This window comes from Muntiacus reevesi, chromosome X (genome assembly GCF_963930625.1).
Source record: "Muntiacus reevesi chromosome X, mMunRee1.1, whole genome shotgun sequence".
Lineage (NCBI taxonomy): Eukaryota > Metazoa > Chordata > Mammalia > Artiodactyla > Cervidae > Muntiacus > Muntiacus reevesi.
The window spans coordinates 12,402,344-12,417,705 of NC_089271.1; the positions used below are offsets into that span (position 1 = coordinate 12,402,344).

General features: G+C 35.9%; 1 protein-coding gene across 2 annotated transcripts in view; it reads left to right on the forward strand.

Annotated features, from left to right (window-relative positions):
- Positions 1-15,362, forward strand: part of GLRA2 (glycine receptor alpha 2) — a 188,495-nt gene that overhangs the window by 32,085 nt on the left and 141,048 nt on the right. Inside the window, exon 3 of one of the 2 annotated variants that reach the window (XM_065915649.1) lies at positions 9,429-9,496. In XM_065915649.1, the coding sequence (XP_065771721.1) occupies positions 9,429-9,496 (68 nt within the window). Of the gene's footprint in view, positions 1-9,428; positions 9,497-9,591; positions 9,660-15,362 lie in introns of both variants that reach the window. The other variant, XM_065915650.1, reaches the window with a different exon arrangement.

Below are 15,362 nucleotides of genomic sequence, written 5' to 3' on the forward strand. Positions count from 1 at the left end.
AAGAGGATGATCTATTTCAAAAACAACATAGTCTCCTATGTTCAAATAAAGTTGGGAAACAACAACACATACTTTGTTCTCCTTTAGAAGCACCATGATTCACATGAATGCATTAAAGTTTTGGGGAGGAAAAAGTTGACATCAACAAAACAGCAGAGTAGGCAGCTCCAAGCTCTTGTTCCCACACAGAAGCGTCAAAAAGTAAGTAAAAACTGTCAGAACTAATTTTGTTAGAATTCTGGAAAATAGTCATAAGTCTATAGCAACCAAGAAACTATGGAATCAGGAAAAAGCTAACTTGAAAATGGCAGGAAAGTTTTGTGGTGTCTTTACTTGTCCTTGGCCCATCCTCTCCCCAGCAGTGATTTTGTTTTTGAATCAGTGGCAACCTACATTTCCAGTGTGGAAGCCTGATCCCTCATTCTGGAGAGGGCAAAGTAAACAAGCAAATATTATTCACAAATTATTCTGTCTATCTATTCTAACCTGTCTGTGTGCTACCAGAAGGACATATGCAAAGAGCTTGTGTTAGTTTGCTAGGACTGTCATAACAAAATAACACAGGCTAGGTAACCTAAACAATAGAAATGGACTTTCTCACAATTTTTTAGGCTAGAAGTCCAAGATCTATGCGATAGCGGTATTGGTTTCTCCCAAGGATTCTCTCCCTGGCTTGCAGATTGCTACATCCTCACTGTGTCCTCATATGGCTTTTCCTCTATGCACACACATCTCTGATATCTCTTTTCTGCTCTTCTTTTAAGGACCTCATTCATGTCAGATTAGGGACTACCTTCATGACCTCATTTACCCTTAATTACCTCTTTAAAGACCTTCTCTCCAAATACACATACATTCTGGGGTACTGGGGGTTAGCACTTCAACATATAAATTTTGAAGAAGCACAATTCAGCCTATGACAGTACTCATCTTTGTTCCACCTAACCCAGTAGAACTCAGGATAGAAAAGCAGTAGGTATTGATCAAACACAGTGCAAGAAACACTAGAAACATTTAGATGCCTGGAGTAAAAGATTATAGTTGAAACATACAATAGACCATTTAAAGGCCTAAGAGCAAAAGCTGACAAGAGTTTCTTAGGGAAGTCAGGAAATTCAAAATCAGCCATGCATGTAGGAGAATTTAAAAAGCCACAGGCATTCTCAGGGCAAGATGAATACTCAGAAAGGATCTGAGCAGATCCAAAGAGTTCACCTTGGGCTGATCGCTAGATTCAGTTCAAGACTATCTAAGTATCAAAGGAGTGCCCCAAGAATACAGATAATAAATAAAAACTGGGAGAGGTATTTTTTGTTTGTTTATTTGTTTGATTTTTTTTAGCCCTTGGTGTTCAAGAAAATTTCCGTCAAAACTCTAAGTAGAGTACAAGCTGAGAAACAGACTATAATGGCCACACAAAAGTTAAGAAACATAGTCTTTGCAAAAATAGTGTTAGAAAGTCACCAAATGGATGGCTTATAATAGCTTTCAACAACAACAACAACAAAAGGATCCAGCAAACTCTGGCAAAGGGGGAGAATCTACTTTCCCCTTCTCCCCATGAGTTATCAATTATAAAAGTCAAATGTCTAGTTATCAACAAAAATCACAAAGCATACAAAAAAACAGGAAAAAATATGTCCCATTTGAAGGTAAAAAATAAATGGACAATAAACATCCGTGAGGAAGTTCAGACACTGAACTTACTAGATAAATTATGTAAAACAACTGTCTTAAATATGCTTAAAGATCTAAAGGAAAACAAGGACAAATAATAAAAGGAAATCAGGAGATTGGTGTATGAGTAAAATGAAAATATCAATAAAGAGCTACAAATTATAAGAAGGAGCCTAAGAGAAGTTCTGGAGCTGAAATGTGAAAAAAGAGAAATGGAAAATTCACCAAAGGAATTTAACAATATATTTGAACAGGGAGAAGAAAAACTCTGTGAATGTGATGATGGTCTAAGTGAATTATTGAGTTTGAGGCACATAAAAGAAAAAGAAGGAAGAAAACTAAACAGAATCTAAAGGACCAATGGGACACCAACAGACCAACACACACATTCTGAGAATGAGAGAGGGGTAGGAAAGATCTTTGAATATTTGAATAGAATATTTGAAGAAATAATGGCATCTCAAATTTGATGAAAGATAGAAATCTACAAATCCACAATCTTCAATGCACGTCAAGTAGGAAAACCCAAAGAGATTCACACTGAGAAACTTTACAATCAAACTACTGAAAGCCAAAGACAATGAGAGAATTTTTAAAACAGCAAGAAAAAACCAAATCATTACTCACATGGGATGTACAATAAAATCATTAGCCAATCATTCAGAAGAAGCCTGGGAAGCCAGACTGCAAGGGATGATATATTTAAAGTGCTGAAATGAAAAAAAAACTGTAGCTAAAAATTTATATCCAGGAAAATTATCTTTCACCAATGAAAGATAAATTAAGACATTCAGAGATAAACAAAAGCTGAGAGAGTTCATTAGAACTAGACTTGCCCTACAGGAAATGATAAATGGAGTCTTTCAGGTTGAAATGCAAGGATGCTGGACAGTAACTCGAAGCCGAATAAAGAAATAAAGTTCTATGCTATTGGATATATAATAAATAAAGATATTATTTGTGACACGAAAAACCTAAAAGGAGGAGGATGTAACTGTATAACAGTAGAGTTTTGTATGTTATAGAAGTTAAGTTGGTATCAATTCAAACTAGATTGTTATAAATTTAGGATGTTAAATGTAATCCCCACAGTAACCACAAAGAAAATATCTAAAAAGTATATCTCTTTGAAATAAAAGAAAATCAAAATGGTTTACTAAAAGAAAAAATCAACTAAATACAAAAGAGGATGGCAATAGACAAAAAGAAAAACAAAAAATGCTGTAAAATAAAGAGATCAAATACCAAACGGCAAAAGTCATTCCTTATATACGTAATTACTGTACATGTAAATGCACTAAACTCTTTCACACAAAAGATATAGATAGGAAGACTGTATAAAACAAACTATGATCCAATTATATGCTGTCTATAAGAGACTCACTTTAGATCCAAAGACATGAGTAGATTGATTGTGAAAGGATGGAAAAAGATATTCTATGCAAATAGTAACCAAAAGAGAGTGGCGTTGGCTATGCTGACATAAGTCAAAATCTCTTAAAAGAGACAAAGAATGACAATATACATTGATAAAAGAGTCAAATAATCAAGATGATATTACAGTCCTAGAAATACACGCACCAAACAACAGAATCCCAAAATAATGAAGTAAACCTTGATAAACTTGATAGAAAAAATAATATTTTTACAGTAATAGTTGGAACCTTTAATATAGCATTTCAGTAATAGATAGAACATCAATACAGAGATTGGTATGGATATATAGAATATGAACTACACTATAAACAAACTAGACCTCACAAACATATAAAGAATACACCACTCAACAACAGGAGACAAAATATTAATAAAATTTAAAAGATTAAAATTATAAAAAGTATCTTTTCCAAATATAGTCAAATGAAGGTAAAAATCAATCATAAAAGGAAAACCAGGGACTTCCCTGGTGGTCCAGTGGTTAAGACTCCATACTTTCACTGTAGGGGGTATGGGTTCAATAATGGTCAGGGTACTCAGATTCTGCATGCTGCATGGCACAGCCACAAGAATTTAAAACAAGTTTTAAAAACAAGAAAATCAGAAAATTCACTAATATTTGGAAAATAACACACTCTTATACAACCAACAGGTTATAGAAAAAATCACAAGGGAAATTAAAGAAGAATGAAAACAAAAATGCAACATACCAAAACTTATGGGATACACTGACAGCAGTGTTCAGAGGGAAATTTTTAAGCTAAATGCCTGCACTAAAAAAGAAGAAAGATCCCAAATCAATAACATAATATTACATCTTGAGGAACTAGAAAAAGAAGAGCAAACTAAACCCAAAGCTAGCAGAGGAAATAAATAATAAAGAGCAAAGTAGAGAAAAAAAATAGAAAAGCAATTAGAGAATCAACACAACTAAAATCTGGCTCTTTTAAAAGATCAACAAAAATTACAAACCTTTACCTAGACTGACGAAGAAAAAAAAGAAGATTCAAATGACTAAAATCAGAAATGCAAGTGGGGGCATTACTACTGACCTCACAGAAGTAAAAAGAATTATAAAAGAAGATTGTAAACAAATTAGGTAACCTAAATAAAAACTCAACATTCTGAAAACTAAGATCATGGCTCCTGGTCCCATCACTCCATGGCAAATAGACGGGAAAGCAATGGAAACACTGAGATACTTTATTTTTTTAGGCTCCAAAATCACTGCAGATGGTGACTGCAGCCATGAAATTAAAAGACACTTGCTCCTTGGAAGAAAAGTTATGATCAATGTAGACAGCATATTAAAAAGCATAGACATTACTTTGCCAACAAAGGTCCGTCTACTCAAGGCTACGGTTTTCCCAGCAGTCGTGTATGGATGTGAGAGTTGAACTATAGAAAGCTGAGTGCCAAAGAATTGATGCTTTTGAACTGTGGTGTTGGAGAAGACTCTTGAGAGTCCCTTGGATCACAGGGAGATCAAACCCATCTATCCTAAAGGAAATCAGTCCTGAATATTCATTGGAAGGACTGATGCTGAAGCTGAAACTCCAATACTTTGGCCACCTGATGCAAAGAGCTGACTCATTGGAAAAGACCCTGATGCTGGGAAAGAGTGAAGGCAGGAGGAGAAGAGGACGACAGAGGATGAGATGGCTGGATGGCATCACCGACTCAATGGACATGAGTTTGAGCAAGCTCCAGGGGTTGGTTTTGGACAGGGAAGCCTGGTGTGCTGTAGTCCATGGGGTTGCAAAGAGTCGGACACGACTGAACGACTGAACTGAACTGACTGAGATAAAAGGGACAAATGCCTAGAAATACATAATTTACCTAAACTGACTCAAGATGAAATAGAAAATCTTTGACCTATAACAAGCAAATAAATCTACTTAAAAATCAAAAACCTTCCAACAGAGTTTAGGACCAGATGGCTTCACTGGTGAATTATTACAACACATAAGGAAGAAATAACACCAATCCTTCTCAAACTCTTCCAAGAAATAAAAGAGAAAAGAATACTTCCTAACTCATTCTATAAGGCCAAAATTACTTTGACACCAAAGACAGATAAATACACCACAGGACAATAAAATTAAGGACAAATAACCTTTGTGGATATAGATGCAAAAATCTACAACAAAATAGTATCAAAATAAATTCAACAGCATAGTAAAAGGATTATACATCATAGCCAACTGAGATTTTTCCCATTAGAAGAAGTTTGTAAAGTTTCTTGATCTTTTAAGAGAGGCAACTTTTGGTTCTGTTGAGGGCAGGAGGGAGGAAGGAAGGAGAGAAAAGTGATATGAGTGATCAGATGTTTATATAATACTTCCCAGTCAAATTCTCATCAAATTCACTTTGGAGTATCTTTGCTGATAAACCAATTAGATGAGCTTAAGTAGTGTTAACTCTTTCTGCAGTTTATAGAACACATTCATTTGCTGGTGATCACATCTAAGAATGTGTTACTGTTAATTAGAACACCTTAGTAAATTATTGGGCTAAAACACAGATGGGAGGTTGTGTTGGCACATGTCAGGATAACTCTTTTTATTTTTTAACAGTGAAAAACAATGCCATCATTCAACACAAAGAATTTGCAGACATTGTTCCATATTCAGGTAACTTCTATCCTCCAGGTGATTTTATTGGCCTCAGGCATTTTATCCCTCTAGTTAAAAAAGGTGTCCCTAAAGTTAGGCAGTTTCTGCTTCTTCCAAACTCTGTGACCTTGGGAAAATTAATGAATTTCCTTTGTGCCTCAGTTTCCTCATCCATAAAATGGGAGGCATTCAGTTCAGTGGCTCAGTCGTGTCCGACCCTTTGTGACCCCACGGACTGCAGCACACCAGGCTTCCCTGTCCATCACCAGCTCCCGGAGCTTGCTCAAACTCATGTTCATTGAGTCGGTGATACCATCCAACCATCTCATCCTCTGTCGTCCCCTTCTCTTCCTGCCTTCAGTCTTTCCCAGCATCAGGGTCTTTTCCAATGAGTCAGTTCTTTGCATCAGGTGGCCAAAGTATGGGAGTTTCAGCTTCAACATCAGTCCTTCCAATGAATATTCAGGACTGATTTCCTTTAGGATAGACTGGTTGGATCTCCTTGCAGTCCAAGGGGCTCTCAAGAGTCTTCTCCAATGCCACAGTTCAAAAGCATCAATTCTTTAGTGCTAGCTTTCTCTATAGTCCAACTCTCACATCCATATATGACTACTGGAAAATCCATAGCTTTGACTAAACAGACCTTTGTCAGCAAAGTAATGTCTCTGCTTTTTAACATGATGCCTAGGTTGGTCATAACTTTTCTTCCAAGGAGCAAGAGTCTTTTAATTTCATGGCTGCAATCACCATCTGTGGTGATTTAGCCCAAGAAAATAAAGTCTCTCACTGTTTCCATTGTTTTTCCATCTATTTGCCATGGAGTGATGGGATTGGATGCCATGATCTTAGTTTTCTGAATGTTGAGTTTTAAGCCAGCTTTTTCACTCTCCCCTTTCACTTTCATCAAGAGGCTCTTTAGTTCCTCTTTGCTTTCTGCCATCAGGGTGGTGTCATCTGCATATTTGAGGTTATTGATATTTCTCCCTGCAATCTTGATTCCAGCTTGTGCTTCATCCAGCCCGGCATTTTGCTAGGAATGGGAGACATGGTAACATGTAATTATTGAAGAATGAAATAAGGCACTTATTGGCATACAGCAAATTTTTAATATATGTGAGCTCCTTATTAATACATGCATGTGAAAGTTACTTCTTTTTTCATTTCCAAGGTTTTATATTCAAATACAAATGATTCTTAAGGCAGTGGCCAAGATTGAAATGATCAGATGCAAAGGGTCAAACTATCCCAGGTGTACAAACCAATGAAAAATACCCTGTTTTGCAGGTCAGAGGATATTAGGCAATGAATCTAGTGCAGCAAAATGGTTGAAAATTTAGGATTTTGGAATCAGAATGATAAGACTTTGAGTCTCAGCTTCTCTAATTACTGTGGCATGACTTTAAGCAAGTTACTTAATTTCTCTAACTCTCAGTTTCCTCATCTGAAAATATTTATTGGAGCACTAAAACAATTCCTCTTGTGTGAGGATTAAAACAGATAACTTTTTTAATGTGCTCAGTACAGTGTGTCAATATGTGGTAGCTTAAAAAATATTTTGAATTCTAGCAGTATACTCACACTGCCATGTACTGGGAAGGATAAAAACAGATGCATGATGGTATGACCCAGCCTTCTAATTGGTTCCAAGCCAGTTGGGGAGGCCAGATAATCAGATAGTCTACAGTACATGAGAACCTACATTTGGATTGTCAAATTCCTCCTGTTAAGATGATGTTTCTCTCTTTCCTGTTTCTTTTCCCACATTATTCATTTTCTATCTTGTATATAACAATTCACGAAAGTTTTCCACCCTGAATTGGAGCATCTAAAAGGAAATATCTTGTTGTGAAGAGAGGAAAAAAAGTAAAGACACACAATTTCTCGTGACTTGACTCTTACTTGTTTACTTTATCTCTTACCAGCATAAAAATATATTTGTTATACAATAAAATTCTATGGCCAAGAAAGAGACTCTTTTTTTTTTTTGCTGTTTTTTTTTCAAGTAACCTAAATAGAAAAACAAAATAAAGCAGAGTAGGAAGTGACCATGGAAAAGAAGTCATCTTAGCAAATGATGAATAACAAGCGGATAAACTAAAAAGATGTGGAATATTTCAAAGATGTAGGCTGAAAAATGTTTTGATAATATGGTGATGTTTATGATCTGATTCCAAAAACACTTTAAAAAACACTATTTTCTCATTAAAAGCAGAGAAGTTAGTTATGTTAAAAAGAAAAACAGTTTACTACATCTCTTTTATCCATATCCCTTGTTCATTCTTTTACCAAAAGTTTCCTTGCCTGGAGATTTATATTAGCTGTTGAGCCCTTTTCTTTTTTTCATTTTGAGAACTCAACATGGACTTGAGAAGTAAAAACATGGCACTCAAGTGTTGCTGCTGCTGTGTTTTACTATCAGCCTATGAAGGAGGCTTCAAGCCAAACTCCTCCTCGTTCAGATCCTACCTGCTTGTTGCAAACAGAGCCAACTGGGGTGTAGCTTGAGCCAGGATACTGAGCCTTTGTTAAGTGAAAAGAAATAAATTTCCATAAGGAGAAAGCAACGAGCGCATAGATGGTTCATGGCAATATGAACTGATTCATATCTTAGAAAGCATTATGTGGAAACTACATGAGGGCAATAAATATATTGCACAGCATAACATGAAACTGGAGGTCATCAGAAGGTGATTAACGTATTGTCAGAGGGCAAAGAGTTTGTGGCTGTACCCTTTGAACATGCCTGATTTTACCTGATCTCTGAAGCTAAACAGGGGCAGGCTGGTTAGTACTTGCTTGGAGGAGAAACAAAGGGCAAGAGGAAAAGAGAATTATTCCCTGTGTCTCTGGAGGAAAAAGCATGCACTTTGTTCAAAGCACATCTAGGATTAATAAACCTCCATGGAATTTTCCAGGCAAGAATACTGGAGTGGGTAGTCACTCCCTTCTCCAGGGATCTTCCCAACCCAGGGATCAAACCCACGTCTCTTGTGTCTCCTGCATTGCAGGCAGATTCTTTACCGTCTGAGTCACCAGGGAAACGAAACCTTGCTTTATACTATATTTATTCATGTAACAATCTGGACATTAAGCGACACTGCTGGGTTTATTTCTTTAAGTGAGCTAATCTTCTTTGGTTTTGTACTTCTGTGCATCATTTCAGGCAGTCACAGGGTATAAAGAAGGAATGGGGTAAATTCAGAGGTATCATGAGAATCAAACTAGACCCATTGATTTAAAGGGTATTCCACAAAAGGAGGTGGATATTCCTGACCCATCCACCGTTCAAAATGTAGCTCCATTTGAACTTATGAGCCAGGCTATTTCATCGTCATGTGCACCCACTGTTGACATCTACAAGGTTGATGAGCCTAAGGTCAAAGAAAGCCACTCATCCAAAAGGCAATTTTGATCACAACTATTGACAATGAATTCCATTTAATAGTCTTCAGCTTATATTTTCCAAGTCCAAAACTCTTCAGGGTAAGTTATCATTGCTTAACTGTCATTATTTGAAAGGCTAGTGGGAATGTTATTACTGTGAACTTCTCTGGGTGAAACTTTCTCTTTTTTTTTTTTTTTTTTTGCAATCTCACCATCGTTTTAATTTTTTTTACATCTCTAGTCATTTGCACAGATGTTGATGGGGCTGTATTTTTGCTTCAATGTCTATTGCAACATTCTTATTGCGTTCTGCAGGTCCTCCAGTAAACGTTACTTGCAATATTTTTATCAACAGTTTTGGATCAGTCACAGAAACCACCATGGTAAGTGCTACAATGCCACTGGCAAGAGAAAAACATGACTTGATTATGCCATGAACACAACCTGTCAAATTTTCTATTTATTGTTCAACTTGCAGGACCTCCTGTAAATGTTACCTGCAACATATTTATCAACAGCTTTGGGTCAATAGCAGAAACTACAATGGTGAGTGGGACTGAGCATTGAAGCCATCGTGTGAAGGAATGGGATGTGTGATCAAAGAGCACTGTTGTACATTTGTGAGACATTTACTGAGTGCTAATTTCCAAATTCATTCACCTCTAGAAAGCAATTAGTTATACTCTTTCACCTTAGGAATTCATTAGTCAGATATTCATTTGTTTAAAATTCAATAATCTTTCATCCATCATGCCAGAGAAATTTTGGAAACACTTGATGTTTGGTTATATTTAGGTAGAATTATCAGTAATGAGCTGGTGCATAATTAAGGATATTTAAATATTTGCATCTCCAAAGTTTCAGAAATACAAATTTCAAAGTTTAGGAGATATTTTCATATAATGGGACACTTTAACATAATCATGCTTCAGACATGCTACATTTAAGATATATGCCAAGAAGCTGACTTTAAAATACACACACACACACACACACACACACACACACACACACACACACACCAATTTGATGGCAATAGAAAGTTGTTCCAACTCCACAGGAATTACATAACATGCATGGCTCCCCCACCCAAAATAAACATAAAACTAACAAAACCCCATCATATTCTAAGTGTAGACATGTCTCAAGTACATGAAAAAGATTTCAGCTACTTTAAAATTCACCAAGACTCCTTATCGGTGTCAAAGTGGTGTTGTTGCCTGTGACACAGCCTATTAGATCAGTAACCTTATAGTGCTAGGCTATTGTGTGGAGATTACATATTGAGTGAAATATTTTCTTAGCCTCCATATAATTTAAGTCCACTGACTAGTTCTAGTTTTCATGACTATGTAAAGTATGTTGTTGTATTAAGTCCCTTTAGTCATGTCTGCCTCTTTGCAACCCCATGGACTATAGCCTGCCAGGCTTTTCTGTCCATGGAATTTTCCAGGCAAGAATACTGGAGTGGGTTGCCATTTCCTCCTCTAGGGGATCTTCCCAACCCAGGAACTGAACTAGCGTCTCTTAGTTCTCCTGCATTGGCAGGTGGGTTCTTTACCACTAGCGCTACCTGTATATGTAAAGTACACAGCTGTATTATTGGATGAGATCAAAATAAAATACAGTTAGTTGAGCTTGACTAAGTACTATGGTGGCTGATGTCCTAGAAACACTCAAGAAATGAAATAATAAGCATAGTGCCATTGAGAAGTAAAAAACCGTGTTCCAATGTCTTTATGAATTCTCTTTTAGACTATTAGGATTGTGCTTAACAAATTACTGTACTTCTTGATATCCTTGATGTTAGAAAAGAATAATTTACCTCAACATTCATTTCCACTGGCAAACCAGACATACTACAACTCCACCAACCATTTTAATACTATTCTGACACAGCATTGTCCAGAAATGAAACTTTTGGGACTTTGACCATATGTAGTGCATTAAGAATTTTACTCAACTAAGATAGTTTTGATAGGACTATTAATTAGCTCATAAGAAAAGCTCAACATGGAAAGAAGACTCCAGCTTTGGACTTGGCATTCAGCGTCTGTCTCTCCCCTCTTGGTTTTATCTTGATAACAGAGGGGTAGACATTCCAGCTGCCCAAATCACTATCACCAGCTTTACACGATGGCATTCAATGACAATACTTGCACGACCTAATGCTGATTGCATTAATTAGACCCCTAAGTTGCTTTGATTAAATTTCCTCATTGCATCTTACCCTCAATCAAAAATGTAAATATAAACCTCTTCAATGTTCATTAATGCAAGATAAAGCTAAACATTTAAGGAGATGAAAATGATAACTATGGATATCCTTGTTTTCCTGTGTCTTTAAGAGCTACTGAAGGTATTTAATAAATGTGCTGCCTAGGTGCTTCTTGGTCACTTACTAAAGTGTCCTTTGCCTTGTTTCCTATGAGAAAACTTGGAAATCATTGCCCAAGCGTAATACCAATGGCCTGTCTATTCTGCTCTATGAGATGTATTAAATCGCATGATCAGAAGAATGATGCCTATATGCTTCTTTTATTTTACTTCTTAGCTTCTGATGTAATAATAAACTGAATTTGGCTTTTAAAAAGTATCTTTATTTTCTTCAATTATGGCTCTTGTGTGAAACTAAAAAAAATTTTTGAAACTCTACCACGCTTAAGTCAAAGAATAAATTCTCATGTCATGTAGGGTAGAGACTAGCAAACATTCTCAAAAACACCAGACAGTAAATACTTAAGACTTTGAGGACCAGACAATTTTTGTCACTACTACTTAATCCCACCCTTTCAGCATAAAAGCAGCCATAAACAATAGTAAGGAAATGGGTATGGCTATACTCCAGAAAAAAAAAACTTTACTTATAAACACAGATTGTGGCCAAATTTGGCCCACAGGCCATAGATTGTCAATTTTGGGATGTAAGGCATCATTATTTAAACAGACATTATGCAGGTGATCATAAGAATATGAGAATTGCTTCACCTTGAAAAGATCTTATCTTTCCAGATCTTTTAGGCTCTGCCTAGGTATCTACCTGATGCACCCAGAGAGTGTCATCACAGCCCAAGTTTCCCTTCCCAAAACCCTGAGACTCTACCACTCATGAATATACTCACAAAATATGGCTCAAAAAATGGTCAAAAAATTAAACAGAACCCAATTCTTCCTTGAATCCTTTAGTTGACAAGACATCAGACTATTAGCTTTTATGCACAGTAATGTATGTAGTTACTGAGGATGTTGATTAGTGCTATGAATGGAGGGAGAATAATAGTTTTGCTTTCCCTATGTTTTCTGGAATGATTTTTTTCCCCAAGAATTTATCAGAATTTTGAGTTTCTAAACATGTTGATTTCTCTCATATCCCACTCTTATCCCACAACTCTTGGCAGTATTATTGAAGAATTTAGTTTGGATGTTTGTTTCTAAATAAGAGGCAATAAGTATTTGTTTTAAGAACTCAGCATGACTTTCTCTTGGTGCTGTCCAGTGTATCCTACTATGCTTGATGAAATCCCAGTAAATTACTGTTGTTACTTACTCCCTGCAAAGAACAGGCTCACATAGGGACTCATATTGCCTCTTACTCTTTAGTATATTAGTGTTGAAGATGTGCGCTCACAGGACAATATATTTGTGTTATTCTAAGGAATATTTTTATGGATCATTATGGTCATACACATTATTTCAAAATATATACTTCTGTTCATTAAAAGTCACAGGGATCTGTTGATGGTCATTACTAGCTGACCCTGTGTTAAGACTATTCAGTGGGACAAAATTTTTTTTTTATGATTCCAAAAGACTCATTAGACCAGAAAGGGGTGTATGATGAGACAGGTTATAATTTAGTTTCGGAATGTCAGTTTACCATTTCCTTTTCTTTCTTTCCCCTTTTTCTTTAGCTAGTGATGGCAAGTTAATTTACAGGATGAGGGGTGTATTTGCAAGCCCTTCCTTCCTAACACAAAGGCATAGTTCAGGAATACTGATAGAGCCAGTAAAGGTCAAGAATATTTGCATGCCATCTGCATCCAGCTGTCCCCAAGGTTGGGCCATCAGAAAATGGAGAAGAGACAGTCTCCCCAAACCTTCCAAATAACGGCCTGGAAGGATGTGGGTGAACAAAATGTGACTTGAACCTGTGAGTGCTAGAACATTCCCCATGCCAAAGCAGCAGGAAATAGATCGCAGCAGCAGGGAGGGGGTAGAAAGAGCTGAAAGTGTACAAAATGTGTCTACTTAGAGAGTATCTCTAGAATATGATTCCAGCTCCCCAGAAACTTCCCCAAATTCCACATCCTCTGCTGGTTACTGCCACAGGGTTTTAAGAGTTGTTTTACCTCTAAACTGAAATCATGTTCCCAAAGCACTGGATAAGATTTATGTAGATAGTCCCTTAGGAGAATGTGTGGTTGCTCTAACTGCTGGAATGACGTTACAGGGTCCTTTTCATTCTACAGTCGCATAAGCAACTCATAAAGATATGCTAACTTACCTGGAATAGCAGGTACCTACATTCTTTATTTCTAAATTCTTAAGGGAGAACCAAGAATCAACCTAACATTTTGTTAATCTAAGATACAAGGTGACTTTGGTCTCTAAATTAAAAATGCAATGTTAAAACCTGAATTCATCATAAAGCAACTGTTCCTCCCATAATTTCAAATTCAAAGCTAACTTTCCATATTCAAAGCTAGCACAAACTCAAGATGATGAAAACATTACTGCAGTGTAGCTAGAAGTTAAAACCAAACTGCCCTATAGGTCTGTGAAAAATCCACAAAGCATATCTTTGAAAATTTTATGACATAATTAGACTGAAAAATATATACATATAAAATAAAAAGAGAGAAGAAGTGAAGTTTAATATGAATGCAGATGAGATAGAGTGGCAATCCCCAAGTACAAATGCTAGACTAAATATAACAAAATAATTCAATTTAAGGAAACAATCTCTGTGGCATGGGCATAGAATTAGAAGGTACCAAAAAAGTAAAATTTTAGAAATTCTAAATTTGATGTGAAGTAATAGTATGGAATATAAGTACCCGTATTACCTGTGTTAAGAATATATAAAGATTCTATGATTTACACATGGCTTTGAAAAATAAAAGATATATGTATGCATTTACATACATACAGACATGCACACACAAAAATAAATATATATAGATATACATACACATACTTTTTTAATTTAAATGTTTCCATTATCTAATCTAGTACCCAGGGAGTCAATCATAGAAAAACAAATTTTAATACAAGGAGATATATCATTTATTTGAAGTAGAATCTATCTCTGGAGAGACAAGGCAGTATAAAAGAAAATTCAGTCTGCACTTAAGCATGTTTCTCAATATTTACTTCTCCTTTAATATTTCATTGAACCTAGAAGCAAAAATAAAGACAAAGAAAGGCTACAGAGCAATATAACCATCTCCGGTGGTTTGGAATATCTTGAGAGAATAAACCTATTTGTAAATAAACAGAGGCAATGCATGGATAAATCATATGTCAAATTTGTACCCTACATTGAAAATGATAGTGGACACAGCCCTGGAAGATCTTTTCTTTGGCTATCTACTTCTCTATATCCTTGGGTGTTCTTTTCTATTCTTTAAAGTTTTAAGGGTTGCCATTTATTCTGGAATAATGTATTACCATCACGAACAAAATTAAGGAAAATTTTAATTCCTATACATTATAAAGAAAAAATACTTCCAAAAGATCTAATAAAAGTCTTATTTCATATAATTCCTGTCACTATGGCATAAAATATATTTTCTCCTCTAACTCTTCCACTTATCCTTGCTTATGGACAGGTTAATTAATTTATTTTAAATTAACTCTTAGACAGTTAGTGGGTCTATTGTGATAAGATAGATTCAGTGCTCTTTTTTAAAGTTCTGATATTGGAAGAAAATTCAAAATAGCAAAGTAGGAAACACTGGAGAAGAAAACTTGTGGGAAAGACTTTTTTAAAAGATGTACATTAGCTGTGGAAATTTATAGCGAGTTTTTTTTAAAGTCAATGTTTCATATTTTATATCACTAATGTAATATTCTCTGGAATCTCTCAAAATGCATATTTAAATCATTCTCAGGTTCAAAGGAGGATTACAGTGATGTTCTCCTGGTGATTTTGTTGCTGAACGCTCACTCTCTGACTTTTCATGGCCTCTCTCTTTCTGTTTCCTTCCGGGGTAGGGGTCTCTCCATGGCCTAAGAAATTTAACTCAT